The 14,625-nt window shown below is 40.4% G+C and overlaps 2 protein-coding genes and 1 long non-coding RNA gene across 4 annotated transcripts in view; 1 reads left to right on the forward strand and 2 right to left on the reverse strand.

Annotated features, from left to right (window-relative positions):
* Positions 1 to 3,199: 3,199 nt before the first annotated feature.
* Positions 3,200 to 6,899, reverse strand: LOC117443957 (sepiapterin reductase-like). The gene is made up of 3 exons (XM_034079744.2): positions 6,268 to 6,899; positions 4,665 to 4,955; positions 3,200 to 4,156 (listed from the first exon to the last, which is right to left on the reverse strand). Exons 1-3 carry the CDS (start codon positions 6,587 to 6,589, stop codon positions 3,966 to 3,968), a joined length of 804 nt encoding a protein of 267 aa, XP_033935635.1. The 5' UTR covers positions 6,590 to 6,899; the 3' UTR covers positions 3,200 to 3,965.
* Positions 4,891 to 14,625, forward strand: part of LOC117443958 (uncharacterized) — a 17,441-nt gene continuing 7,706 nt past the window's right edge. The window contains exons 1-2 of one of the 2 annotated variants that reach the window (XR_011643025.1): positions 4,891 to 4,969; positions 8,461 to 8,596. This is a non-coding gene — a long non-coding RNA (uncharacterized lncRNA). Of the gene's footprint in view, positions 5,008 to 8,460; positions 8,597 to 14,625 lie in introns of both variants that reach the window. The other variant, XR_004551740.1, reaches the window with a different exon arrangement.
* LOC117443956 (excitatory amino acid transporter 1-like) overlaps positions 7,716 to 14,625 on the reverse strand; it is a 25,309-nt gene continuing 18,399 nt past the window's right edge. The window contains exons 7-9 of the mRNA XM_034079743.1: positions 13,036 to 13,230; positions 10,780 to 10,914; positions 7,716 to 8,575 (exon numbers count right to left, since the gene is read on the reverse strand). Coding sequence (XP_033935634.1) covers positions 8,365 to 8,575; positions 10,780 to 10,914; positions 13,036 to 13,230 — 541 coding nt within the window. The 3' untranslated portion in view covers positions 7,716 to 8,364. The remainder of the gene's footprint in view (positions 8,576 to 10,779; positions 10,915 to 13,035; positions 13,231 to 14,625) is intronic.

Below are 14,625 nucleotides of genomic sequence, written 5' to 3' on the forward strand. Positions count from 1 at the left end.
CTTGAGTAAAAGTAGAAGTACTCAGATCTTGTACTTGAGTAAAAGTAGAAGTACTCAGGTCTTGTACTTGAGTAAAAGTAGAAGTACTCAGATCTTGTACTTGAGTAAAAGTAGAAGTACTCAGATCTTGTACTTGAGTAAAAGTAGAAGTACTCAGATCTGGTACTTGAGTAAAAGTAGAAGTACTCAGGTCTTGTACTTGAGTAAAAGTAGAAGTACTCAGGTCTTGTACTTGAGTAAAAGTAGAAGTACTCAGGTCTTGTACTTGAGTAAAAGTAGAAGTACTCAGGTCTTGTACTTGAGTAAAAGTAGAAGTACTCAGGTCTTGCACTTGAGTAAAAGTAGAAGTACTCAGATCTTGTACTTGAGTAAAAGTAGAAGTACTCAGATCTTGTACTTGAGTAAAAGTAGAAGTACTCAGATCTGGTACTTGAGTAAAAGTAGAAGTACTCAGATCTTGTACTTGAGTAAAAGTAGAAGTACTCAGGTCTTGTACTTGAGTAAAAGTGGAAGTACTCATATCTTGTTCTTGAGTAAAAGTAGAAGTACTCAGATCTTGTGCTTGAGTAAAAGTAGAAGTATCAGATCTTGAGTAAAAGTAGAAGTACTCAGATCTTGTACTTGAGTAAAAGTAGAAGTACTCAGATCTTGTACTTGAGTAAAAGGAGAAGTACTCAGATATTGTACTTGAGAAAAAGTAGAAGTACTCAGATCTTGTACTTGAGTAAAAGTAGAAGTACTCAGATCTTGTTCTTGAGTAAAAGTAGAAGTACTCAGATCTTGTTCTTGAGTAAAAGTAGAAGTACTCTGATCTTGTGCTTGAGTAAAAGTAGAAGTACTCAGATCTTGTTCTTGAGTAAAAGTAGAAGTACTCAGGTCTTGTTCTTGAATAAAAGTAGAAGTACTCAGGTCTTGTACTAGAGTAAAAGTAGAAGTACTCAGATCTTGTACTTGAGTAAAAGGAGAAGTACTCAGATCTTGTTCTTGAGTAAAAGTAGAAGTACTCAGATCTTGTGCTTGAGTAAAAGTAGAAGTACTCAGATCTTGTGCTTGAGTAAAAGTAGAAGTACTCAGATCTTGTTCTTGAGTAAAAGTAGAAGTACTCAGATCTTGTACTTGAGTAGAAGTACTCAGATCTTGTACTTGAGTAAAAGTAGTAGTACTCAGATTTTGCACTTGAGTAAAAGTAGAAGTACACAGATGTTGTACTTGAGTAAAGTAGAAGTACTCAGATCTTGTTCTTGAGTAAAGTAGAAGTACCAGAGTGTAGGAATACTCTGTTACAGTAAAAGTCCTGCATTCAAAATGTTCCTCAAGTGAAAGTAGAAAGTATTCTCATCTAAATATAGTGAAAGACAGTGAAAGTAGTCGTTGTGCAGATTGGTCCATTTCAGAATAATATATATGATATGTTTTATAATGATTGATCATGAAAGTGTTCTCAGAGCTGGTGAAGGTGCAGCTAGTCTGAAGTACTTTGTAGACTGCAGGGTAGCTGGTGAAGGTGCAGCTAGTCTGAAGTACTTTGTAGACTGCAGGGTAGCTGGTGGAGGTGCAGCTAGTCTGAAGTACTTTGTAGACTGCAGGGTAGCTGGTGGAGGTGCAGCTAGTCTGAAGTACTTTGTAGACTGCAGGGTAGCTGGTGAAGGTGCAGCTAGTCTGAAGTACTTTGTAGACTGCAGGGTAGCTGGTGGAGGTGCAGCTAGTCTGAAGTACTTTGTAGACTGCAGGGTAGCTGGTGAAGGTGCAGCTAGTCTGAAGTACTTTGTAGACTGCAGGGTAGCTGGTGGAGGTGCAGCTAGTCTGAAGTACTTTGTAGACTGCAGGGTAGCTGGTGAAGGTGCAGCTAGTCTGAAGTACTTTGTAGACTGCAGGGTAGCTGGTGGAGGTGCAGCTAGTCTGAAGTACTTTGTAGACTGCAGGGTAGCTGGTGGAGGTGCAGCTAGTCTGAAGTACTTTGTAGACTGCAGGGTAGCTGGTGAAGGTGCAGCTAGTCTGAAGTACTTTGTAGACTGCAGGGTAGCTGGTGGAGGTGCAGCTAGTCTGAAGTACTTTGTAGACTGCAGGGCAGCTGGTGGATTTACTCCAGGTGGAACTAAAGGCTGATTCAACACTTGGTTATATTTCACATCATTCATCCACATCTGAGAAGTAACTAAAGGTATAAATACATGTAGTGGAGTATAAGTACACGGTAGCATAAATACTCAAGTACAAGTACCTCAAAATTGTACTGAAAGTAGTGAGGTAATTAAGGGGGTGTCGTCCCCTAGCTTTGGTTGGTTCCTCCCGTGGTATTTCGGGGGAGCAGCTGCGTCTGTCAGTCAGAGGAAACGGAGCCGTCTCTTTGCTCGATCACTTTTTATTTACACTTTTGCACGAGGTGTCACTTTCACCCAAACAAAATACGTCAGCCACATTTAATTTATCGTAATGCTTTTTATTTCTTGGTCTCTTTGGGAGGGACACACGCTGTAAACACATCAATGTTTTACGTATTTTTTTGTATCTTATCTTGTTTTCTCATTTTGCCGTCACTCCATCAAACACAATGTTGTTGCTACTTTTTAACCCGTAAAGCAACGAGACAAACGTGTTGTGATATTGGGCGATACCAATAAAGTTTGATTTGATTAACATCAGGGTGTTACTTGTCCGTCATCTTCATCGTGGCACTGTAAGACACCGTGGTATGTCAGTATTTCCAGGTTCTGTACATCAGGGGTGTCAAACTCAAGGCCCAGGGGCCAAATCCGGCCCGCGACTTCATTTAATGTGGCCCCGCAAGAGCTTTCAAAAAATATAATACGTTTATTATACGGTTACATGCCACTTTACTACATGTAAGTATGCTGCCCATAAACTACATGTCCCACAATGCATCTCGTTTTGTGACATGCGCACTGAAGAGACTTGCAATTATTTGCCCTGGACTTCTGCTTTCAAACATAGTTAGTTATTACCCTATCTGATAATAATCCAATTCAGAAGCTATAATATAATACATTATTTTATATATATTATATATTTATATAGTTACAACCATCATGCTAATGTGGCCCGTGATGAAATTGAGTTTGACACCCCTGCTGTACACGATGGATCATGACTTTATAGATATATATGTACTATGTTTGTGTAGGGAAGGTTGTAAAACTACTGGGTAATGAAATGCCATGCACAAAAAATACACAACTGAAACATGTAAGTGTCACATTTATGTAATAAAGCATGTTACGTTTACACAACCAGCTGGAAAACAGCCAGAGGTAAACATGAGGAACGTGTGCAGAGTATTTTGAACACGTGGATCATGTCCTTATTTTCCTCCCACGTATTGAAATGCCAAGGCTGCAATAATCACAGTTTACTATTAGGAACAGAATCATATTGACATACTAAAACAGACATCCGGTAAGGCACCTTAAACCAACTAACAGTTACTATAGTGACCGTGAATATATATGGCACAGACCTGGGATCAGCTTTAAGACATCACCTGAGAACAGAACCACACCATAGACAGAGCAGGATACACCGTCTGAACCGGTATCTGTAGACGTGTCTTCTCTACTCTCCCTTTTGAGGATATTGAATGAAAGGGGATAACGCCACACAGCTGATATTTCCCCTTCATTTTCACACCGAGTAAAGATGGCTGTTCTATCATCCTGAACATATTTAAGGCAGAACAATATTTGCACCGGGGCCAATCACAAGCTTGTTACGCCACTGAGTGTCTGACAGTCCGTGATCAGCGGTCACACAAACCGGTTCCAGCTCGTTCCAGCTGTCGTCCAGATGATAACAGACACCTTTTAAAATCACAACACATCAACAGCATTAGTTTAAAAAAAAAAGATGAAAGACAAGTACTATAATTGGTGGTTCAACATTAAGAGCTTCAATTCAAATGAAGGCACACAGAGCTGTGGCCCAGCGCTGGTTGGCTGTAAGTGTCGTGTCTACGGGTCGAAGACGTCGATGTGCGCTCCAGATGTGAAGCCGTCCTCCAGGAGCAGCGTCATCAGCTTGGCACAGGACGCCTCGCAGGTCAGCAGCTGGCCGGCGGAGAACATGTCCGAGAAGGTTCTCTTCAGGTCCGGGTCAGCTGTGCTGGATCTGGCCACCAACTGCATCTCCGTGTCCAGAGGGCCTGGGAGAGGAGGGGAGAGGGGAGGAAAGGAGAGGAGAGGGGGAGAGGGGAGGAGAAGAGAGCAGAGGAGGAGAGGAGAGGGGAGGGGGAGGAGAGGAGAGGAGAGGAGGGGGGAGGAGAAGAGAGAAGCAGAGGAGGAGAGAGGAGAGGAGAGGAGAGGAGAGGAGAGGAGAGGAGAGGAGAGGAGAGGAGAGGAGAGGAGAGGAGAGGAGAGGAGAGGAGAGGAGAGGAGAGGAGAGGAGAGGAGAGGAGAGGAGAGGAGAGGAGAGGAGATGAGATGAGATGAGATGAGATGAGATGAGATCAGATCAATGATGTTTGTGAAGATTCAAAGGTTGTATTGTCAGGTGCACCAGAGGTAGGAAGTAGTGGAGTACAAATACTTTATTACTGTATTTAAAGATGGGTCAGTTTGAGAACCCGGCTCGAGAAACACTTATATTCCATGGAATGCTCTTAACGTCCGGATAGCAATGAATATGTGTGTACTGTTGCCCCCCCTCCTCACCTGGGGAGTAGCTCAGCACCCGGAGGTCTGGCTCCTCCGCTGCCAGCACCCTGAACATCATCTCCCGAGCAGCCTTTCCAGTGCAATAAAGCGCCCAGGATTTAAAAGGCTGCAGGGCGCACAGCGAGGTGATGTTGACGACGGAGCGACAGAGCCCTGATCGGGCGGGGAGAGCCTGAAGGAGGCGGGCCGTCAGACACAAACAGGAAGTCACATTCAGGGACAGGTAGGAGTCAACCTCGGCCATATCTGTGAAGCTGCTGGTGAACCGAGACACATCCCCTAGAGAGGCTGGAGAGAGAGGGGTACGATAAGATGGTTCCTGAAGCGAGAACAGAACTGGGTGAAAAAAGCTTTTGAATATGCTGCCCCGTCTGCTTGGAATAATACACAGAAGATTTGATCACGTTGGGGAGTTCAAGTCCATCTTACAGGACAGAGAACTAGAAACCATTGGTCGATGCGATTGCTCGTAAATCCCATAATTGACGTCGTTTTAAATCGTGCCCGTTTTTAATGTTTTATAACAGTTTATTTTATTTGCATATTGACTGGTTAATGTGCCATTTCATGCTTTGTGTTTTACAGCTGTATCCCTCTTGGCCAGGTGGCTTGAAAAAGAGACTTTTACCTGGTTTAATAAAGGATATATATGAGATGAGATAAGATGAAACTTTATTTATCCCCTCGGGGAAATGCAGGCATTAACGGCAGCAACGGGTCAGAATGAAAAACAGGATTCATACAGGGTAAACATAAAAATAGAATACAAATTAAAATAATGAAAATACAGCAAAAATAAGGTGATAAAGTAACTATTAAAATAACATATCACAGTAAAATGTTAAATATATTTACAAAAGTGTGCAGTTGGAGTGCAGGTTAAAGTCTTAAAAACAGTGCACTTGTTATGCTTGAACAGTCCTGGTTACTATTAACGGGTTACAGTGTGTAGGTTAATGTTTACAAGATTCTAGTAGAAGTACTCAGATCTTGTACTTGAGTAAGAGTAGAAGTCTTCTATACTCTTACTCAAGTACAAGATCTGAGTACTTCTCCTTTTACTCAAATACAAGATCTGAGTACTTCTACTTTTACTCAATTACAAGATCTGAGTACTTCTACTTTTACTCAAGTACAAGATCTGAGTACTTCTACTTTTACTCAAGTACAAGATCTGAGTACTTCTACTTTTACTCAAGTACAAGATCTGAGTACTTCTCCTTTTACTCAAGTACAAGATCTGAGTACTTATCCTTTTACTCAAGTACAAGATCTGAGTACTTCTACTTTTACTCAAGTACAAGATCTGAGTACTTCTACTTTTACTCAAATACAAGATCTGAGTACTTCTACTTTTACTCAAGTACAAGATCTGAGTACTTCTCCTTTTACTCAAGTACAAGATCTGAGTACTTCTCCTTTTACTCAAGTACAAGATCTGAGTACTTCTACTTTTACTCAAATACAAGATCTGAGTACTTCTACTTTTACTCAAGTACAAGATCTGAGTACTTCTACTTTTACTCAAGCACAAGATCTGAGTACTTCCAGTTGTCTGGTGTTGGGTCATGTATCAGGTGAGTAATGAGCAGGTTCTTACCAGCGTTGTTGACCAGTATCACGTGATCTATGTGTTCAGAGAAAGCTGCCCTCGAGGCTGAAACGACGCTCTGCAGCCCCGCCATCTGAGCCAGGTCTGCCGGTACACACTGCACCAAAAGGCCGGCTTTACCTGCCTCTGACCCGGCCAGCTCGACCTCCAGAGACCGCAGGTTTTCCTCCGAACGAGCCGTGAGAATGAGCACCGATCCCGGCTTCACTAACCGGGACAACTCTCTCGCTACAGTCCGACCAAAGCCCCTTGAGGCCCCGGTTATGATGCACAGTGCACGGCCCAGGTCTTGTCTCTGAGAGGAGGACATGTTTTCTGCACCGTGCACTAGCTGCGTAATATCACTTCCCTTAATTTCCACCCTTTGCGTCGTTTGTTTACGTCTTTTCCTAGCGTTTTAAAGTCCCTCCCACCAGGGATGCATGGAGAACCGCTAAAATCCCTTTTCAAAAATCTAAATGTAAGATTTGAAGTTCTTGCCACATTCAGTGTTCTGTCTGATAATGTTGGCTTAATATGTATTGTTGTCGCGAAGGGAGAAGAAAGCAAGGAAATGTGTTGTTTAAGAGCAAAGGGACGTCCTTACTGTGTGATATGTCCATGGGATATATCAAGTGGAAAGTGAGGAGGAGCAACAGGCTGTACACCCAGCAGCCAATCCAGAAGTGCCACACACTGCAGTTCATATAGTGGACGGTAGAGGGAGCCTGCAGAAGCGAGCGATTTCCGTCAATTTCCCCGATGTTAAAATGCCCGACTTTAAAGCGGAAATAAACATGTTTCCATCGTGGTTCAAAACACCATATTCACCGTATGGTTAGATAACTCCTTCATGACAACTGTGAGGTTGTACATTTTAGCATAATAATGTATATGTATGTATGTAAGCCGAGAAGACTGCTCTTCTTCTAGGATATTACAGGCTGAACATCCACCTGTTGCCCTGTCGCCATCTCCCGGATCCACGGTCATTTACACAATGAACCTAGGAATACACTTTATGAAACATCGTACATTATTATTTCTATCTATCTGTCTGTCTGTTTGTCTGTCTGTCAATCCATCAATGCAAAACATATGTACTACTCTCTCTGTGGCATTAAGCTTCACGCCTTCCCTTAATAAATACTTTTCAAAACAGCTCGTAAAATCTATGTATTTTTAGTTATTTTCCAAACGAACTTTTAACTATATAAATTCAATAATTTGCTTATGTTATCATTGTCCAGCTGGCAGGTCGGTATCAATCCAAATGTATAATGTAAGCCTTGTAGAGAATCATATTCACTTCTCCTTCAGAGACCAGACAACATGATATTTTGTTCAGAAAAGAAAGCAAGTATTTAGGGAATATCGTTTGCGTTTGTAATCTACCAAAATGATCCCGGACATTTTAAATAAAAACGAAAACAGTCAGTAATTATTTTTATGTTTTATTTCACTAAACTTCATTATAATAAACAAAAGGTACAGGTCACCATTTTCTCAGAGACTTCAATATCCGTGTCACACTTTCATATTGAAATCACAAGCGTTAACAAGCATTACATCACCCAACATATTCACTGTCATATCTACAGAAAATTAGCAATGTTGGTAAAAAATTCACACACACACACACACACACACACACACACACACACACACACACACACACACACACAGCAACATACAATCATTACATTCTTGTTATAACCTGTAATAAAAACCACAATATTAACTTATGTTGTGACGATAAAGATAGACATTTTTATTTAAGTTGAGCTATGTCCTGGTGACAAAATGCTTATTTGAATGCAGTGTTTAAATCTGTCACATGTATCTAAATCTACTTTCACCTCGATCACTACATGTTATATGAAGATAAAATATTAAAGTAGTAAACATACAAATCAGAAAAGAATCTACCCGTCCTATTTGAAAGCACTAACGTCAAAGTAATAGTAATGAGAGAGGAATGTACTAAGAAATGAACGTGATGCAGGACTAGATAATAAAGGAACGTTAACAAATGTGTGAAATAATGTCAGCATCGTTATGGTGGAAACATCGTCAAGCAATCAGGTTCAAACAGAACCATGTGACCTACATGTTGGATTCCCTGTGAGCATGTTTGTCATTTTCAAAATCACTATCCTGGGAGATGAGCTTGTAAGGTTTCTTCCTCTCTTTCTCCTCCAGCACGGAGTTTCCCATCTCCACGTCTTTGCTGCGGAGCTCGTGTCGAGACAGAAACTCTACGATACCCGCTCCGATCGAATCCCCCAACACATTGGTGGTGGTCCGCAGACGGTCCCTGAACACAGAGATGGCAAAAGTACACACATCCTTTACTCAAGTAGAAGTACAGATACTCGTGTTTAAAATACTCTGGTGAAAGTAGAAGTACTGACTAAACTTCTTCACTCAAGTCAAAGTAAAGAGGCTACAGGTATTTGGGTTCAACATGTGAGAAGTAGAAAGTACAGGTATTTGGGTTCAACATGTGAGAAGTAGAAAGTACAGGTATTTGAGTTCAACATGAGAGAAGTAGAAAGTACAGGTATTTGGGTTCAACATGTGAGAAGTAGAAAGTACAGGTATTTGGGTTCAACATGTGAGAAGTAGAAAGTACAGGTATTTGAGTTCAACATGTAAGAAGTAGAAAGTACAGGTATTTGAGTTCAACATGTAAGAAGTAGAAAGTACAGGTATTTGAGTTCAACATGTAAGAAGTAGAAAGTACAGGTATTTGAGTTCAACATGTGAGAAGTAGAAAGTACAGGTATTTGGGTTCAACATGTGAGAAGTAGAAAGTACAGGTATTTGAGTTCAACATGTAAGAAGTAGAAAGTACAGGTATTTGAGTTCAACATGTAAGAAGTAGAAAGTACATGTATTTGAGTTCAACATGTGAGAAGTAGAAAGTACAGGTATTTGAGTTCAACATGAGAGATGTAGAAAGTACAGGTATTTGGGTTCAACATGTAAGAAGTAGAAAGTACAGGTATTTGAGTTCAACATGTGAGAAGTAGAAAGTACAAGTATTTGTGTTCAACATGTAAGAAGTAGAAAGTACAGGTATTTGAGTTCAACATGTGAGAAGTAGAAAGTACAGGTATTTGTGTTCGAATGTAAGAAGTAGAAAGTACAGGTATTTGAGTTCAACATGTAAGAAGTAGAAAGTACAGGTATTTGGGTTCAACATGTGAGAAGTAGAAAGTACAGGTATTTGGGTTCAACATGTGAGAAGTAGAAAGTACAGGTATTTGGGTTCAACATGTGAGAAGTAGAAAGTACAGGTATTTGAGTTCAACATGTGAGAAGTAGAAAGTACAGGTATTTGGGTTCAACATGTGAGAAGTAGAAAGTACAGGTATTTGGGTTCAACATGTGAGAAGTAGAAAGTACAGGTATTTGAGTTCAACATGTAAGAAGTAGAAAGTACAGGTATTTGAGTTCAACATGTAAGAAGTAGAAAGTACAGGTATTTGAGTTCAACATGTAAGAAGTAGAAAGTACAGGTATTTGAGTTCAACATGTAAGAAGTAGAAAGTACAGGTATTTGAGTTCAACATGTAAGAAGTAGAAAGTACAGGTATTTGAGTTCAACATGTAAGAAGTAGAAAGTACAGGTATTTGAGTTCAACATGTAAGAAGTAGAAAGTACAGGTATTTGAGTTCAACATGTAAGAAGTAGAAAGTACAGGTATTTGAGTTCAACATGTAAGAAGTAGAAAGTACAGGTATTTGAGTTCAACATGTGAGAAGTAGAAAGTACAGGTATTTGAGTTCAACATGTAAGAAGTAGAAAGTACAGGTATTTGAGTTCAACATGTAAGAAGTAGAAAGTACAGGTATTTGAGTTCAACATGTAAGAAGTAGAAAGTACAGGTATTTGAGTTCAACATGTAAGAAGTAGAAAGTACAGGTATTTGAGTTCAACATGGAAGAAGTCAAAGAAAAAGTCGTGGAGTAAAGTACTGATACCAGAAGAATGTACTTAAGTACAGTAACGAAGTATTTGTACTTCACTACTTCCCACCTCTGGGAACAACTCTTTGCAATGAGAGCTCTGTCTGCACGGTTGTATTCTGGTACATTGATTTGAATACTTTGGACACGTAGCACTCCTCTTCTGGAGTGAACCTGATTTAAGTGGCAGCCTGCCCTCGAGGACCTCAGAGACTCAACACTGATCGCCGCTCGTCCCTCCGTCTTCTGGCTGGAAGGCTTTGACAGACGTTCAGATTTGGTGCATCCTAGTTAAAGGAGGGAACGATGTCTTTCCTATTACCCCAGTTAGCTGAGTAATTTCTGGGATAGGGTATTCTAATTGAAATGATTAATTTGGGAAACCTAATTATGTTTCTATGTTAAAACTCATCACAAAAGATATTCAATAGAAAAGGGAAGATGTGGAACGAGCCCCCTGAGAGAGAGAAGTGTGTCACTGGGTGGGAGACGGTGCTGACCTTAAAACATTCATCATGTCGGTGAAAGTTACACACAGATACTCACAAGAACCAATCGACCGCAATGATGAGAGTGATGTCATCAGTAGGAAGTCCAACAGAGGTCAAAACAATCACCATGGTGACCAGTCCGGCCTGAGGGATGCCTGCCGCTCCGATGCTGGCCGCAGTGGCTGTGATGCTGGAAGAGAAGAGAAACTATTGTATATCTGCGTTTCTCTGAGGTGGAGAAGTACTCACATCTACTTAGTAAAAGTATAAGTACTCAGGTCTACTTAGTAAAAGTAGAAGTACTCAGGTCTACTTAGTAAAAGTATAAGTACTCAGATCTACTTAGTAAAAGTAGAAGTACTCAGGTCTTGTACTTGAGTAAAAGTAGAAGTACTCTGATCTTGTATTTGAGTAAAAGTAGAAGTACTCAGATCTTGTACTTGAGTAAAAGTAGAAGTACTCAGATCTTGTACTTGAGTAAAAGTAGAAGTACTCAGATCTTGTATTTGAGTAAAAGTAGAAGTACTCAGGTCTTGTACTTGAGTAAAAGTAGAAGTACTCAGATATTTTGCTTCAGTAAAAATAGAAGTACTCAGATCTTGTACTTGAGTAAAAGTAGAAGTACTCAGATCGTGTACTTGAGTAAAAGTAGAAGTACTCAGATCGTGTACTTGAGTAAAAGTAGAAGTACTCAGATCTTGTACTTGAGTAAAAGTAGAAGTACTCAGATCTTGTACTTGAGTAAAAGTAGAAGTACTCAGATCTTGTACTTGAGTAAAAGTAGAAGTACTCAGATCGTGTACTTGAGTAAAAGTAGAAGTACTCAGATCTTGTACTTGAGTAAAAGTAGAAGTACTCAGATCTTGTACTTGAGTAAAAGTAGAAGTACTCAGATCTTGTACTTGAGTAAAAGTAGAAGTACTCAGATCTTGTACTTGAGTAAAAGTAGAAGTACTCAGATCTTGTACTTGAGTAAAAGTAGAAGTACTCAGGTCTTGTACTTGAGTAAAAGTAGAAGTACTCAGATCTTGTACTTGAGTAAAAGTAGAAGTACTGAGATCTTGTACTTGAGTAAAAGTAGAAGTACTCAGATCTTGTACTTGAGTAAAAGTAGAAGTACTGAGATCTTGTACTTGAGTAAAAGTAGAAGTACTCAGATCTTGTACTTGAGTAAAAGTAGAAGTACTGAGATCTTGTACTTGAGTAAAAGTAGAAGTTCTCAGATCTTGTACTTGAGTAAAAGTAGAAGTACTCAGGTCTTGTACTTGAGTAAAAGTAGAAGTTCTCAGATCTTGTACTTGAGTAAAAGTAGAAGTACTCAGGTCTTGTACTTGAGTAAAAGTAGAAGTACTCAGATCTTGTACTTGAGTAAAAGTAGAAGTACTGAGATCTTGTACTTGAGTAAAAGTAGAAGTACTCAGATCTTGTACTTGAGTAAAAGTAGAAGTACTCAGATCTTGAGTAAAAGTAGAAGTACCAGAGTGTAGGAATACTCTGTTACAGTGAAAGTCCTGCATTCAAAATGTTCCTCAAGTGAAAGTAGAAAAGTATTCTCATCTAAATATAGTGAAAGACAGTGAAAGTAGTCGTTGTGCAGATTGGTCCATTTCAGAATAATATATATGATATGTTTTATAATGATTGATCATGAAAGTGTTCTCAAAGCTGGTGAAGGTGCAGCTAGTCTGAAGTACTTTGTAGACTGCAGGGTAGCTGGTGAAGGTGCAGCTAGTCTGAAGTACTTTGTAGACTGCAGGGTAGCTGGTGAAGGTGCAGCTAGTCTGAAGTGCTTTGTAGACTGCAGGGTAGCTGGTGGAGGTGCAGCTAGTCTGAAGTACTTTGTAGACTGCAGGGTAGCTGGTGAAGGTGCAGCTAGTCTGAAGTACTTTGTAGACTGCAGGGTAGCTGGTGAAGGTGCAGCTAGTCTGAAGTACTTTGTAGACTGCAGGGTAGCTGGTGAAGGTGCAGCTAGTCTGAAGTACTTTGTAGACTGCAGGGTAGCTGGTGGAGGTGCAGCTAGTCTGAAGTACTTTGTAGACTGCAGGGTAGCTGGTGAAGGTGCAGCTAGTCTGAAGTACTTTGTAGACTGCAGGGTAGCTGGTGGATTCACTCCAGGTGGAACTAAAGTCTGATTCAACACTTGATTAGATTTCACATCATTCATCCAGATCTGTGAAGTAACTAAAGGTATAAATACATGTAGTGGAGTAAAAGTACACCATGTACCTCTGAACTGCAGAGGAGTAGAAGTACACCATGTACCTCTGAACTGTAGAGGAGTAGAAGTACACAGTAGCATACACTCTCCTACCTGATGGTGAGGATCTGACCAAAGTTCATCTCCACGTTGTTGACCTGGGCTATAAAGATGGCCGCCAGCGCCTCATAAAGCGCCGTCCCATCCATGTTGATCGTGGCTCCCACCGGCAGCACGAAGCGCGTGATTCTCTTGTCAATTTTGTTGTTTTCCTCCAGACATTTAAAGGTGACCGGCAGGGTTGCAGAGCTGAGCCAAGAAAACAAATGGAAACAGGTTCAAAACACAGTAAATAGTTATCAACGCAATAAACCGTATTTAACTTAGTCTTGATGTACATTATTTAATTTCATATTCTGTTCTTGTACATATTCTATTTACACGTTTATTGACTTTTTGCACTACTTTTTATTTTGTATTTGATTCTATATGCTGCATCGTTGGAGGAGCTCAGGTCAGAAGAATTTCATTGCCATTTCTACGCTGAAGCTTTTGTGCATATGATGATAAAACCTTTGAATCTAATAAGTGGTGCATACAGAGACACGGGACATATGGACGTATACTTCTTAATAAATCATAATAATACATTGGATCTTTCTGCTAATGCTCGAAGACGCTTGACATAAAATCAGAACAGAAACTACTATGGGGGCGTGGTATTTCAATTTGAGAGCATACTTTATGTATTTCTTTCCCTCAAACCTTCTCCTCGCACTCAGGCTGTTTCTGTGCGCTCGTGAAATAATAATAATAATAATAATAATTCCTTACATTTATTATAGCGCTTTTCCAATGACTCAAAGCGCTTTACATATACACACATTACACATATATCATACATGCAATGGTCAGATACTGTGGACAATACCCACAGGAGCAAGTTCAGGTGAAGTGTCTTGCCCAAGGACACAAGGAAATGTCTGCTCTCAGATTTATTCTGTGCGCGCTCGAAACTTTTGTGCAACAATCCTGTCAAAATCCCTCAACCAATAGGAGGCCAGGTGCTTGATTTGACTTGTCCGTTTTCTAAACATATACTAACTGTGCTTAGTGCTTACCCCCCCCAAACAAAGTTGTACAGTGAAGTACATGTTATGTTATAAAGCCGTGGAGGGCGGGAGCTTAGAAACCAAAGAGTAACCGCCCTTACGGGACGCTGTAATAAGTAAAGCGAACGCACCCGCAAGAACACCTGGCCTCCTATTGGTTGAGGGATTTTGACAGGGTTGTTGCACAAAAGTTTCGCGCACAGAATAAATCTGAGAGCAGACATTTCACGAGTGCACAGAAACAGCCTGAGTGCGAGGAGAAGGTTTGAAGCTGGAACACAGGAAATCTGTAAGCAGCAATATATATATCTGAGTGCAAGCGTACAGTTTGAGCAGAAGCAGAGCGGATCTAAGCGCAAGCAGGAACTATTTGAGTGCGAGGACAGGGTTTGAGGGAAAGAAATACATAAAGTATGCTTTCAAATTTAAATACTTGAATAAAGATAGGGAATAACCCCCATAGGAAACAGTACAAAGAAAACAACAGTCTAATCCTAGTGCGAGTAAAGTGTGTTGTTGGTCAGAGTTTGAAAGAGAGTGAATAAGTGAGTTTTGAGAGATGTTTTTAAGGATTCAAGACAGAGTTGGGCTG

This window comes from Pseudochaenichthys georgianus, unplaced genomic scaffold, assembly GCF_902827115.2.
Source record: "Pseudochaenichthys georgianus unplaced genomic scaffold, fPseGeo1.2 scaffold_710_arrow_ctg1, whole genome shotgun sequence".
Classification (NCBI taxonomy): domain Eukaryota; kingdom Metazoa; phylum Chordata; class Actinopteri; order Perciformes; family Channichthyidae; genus Pseudochaenichthys; species Pseudochaenichthys georgianus.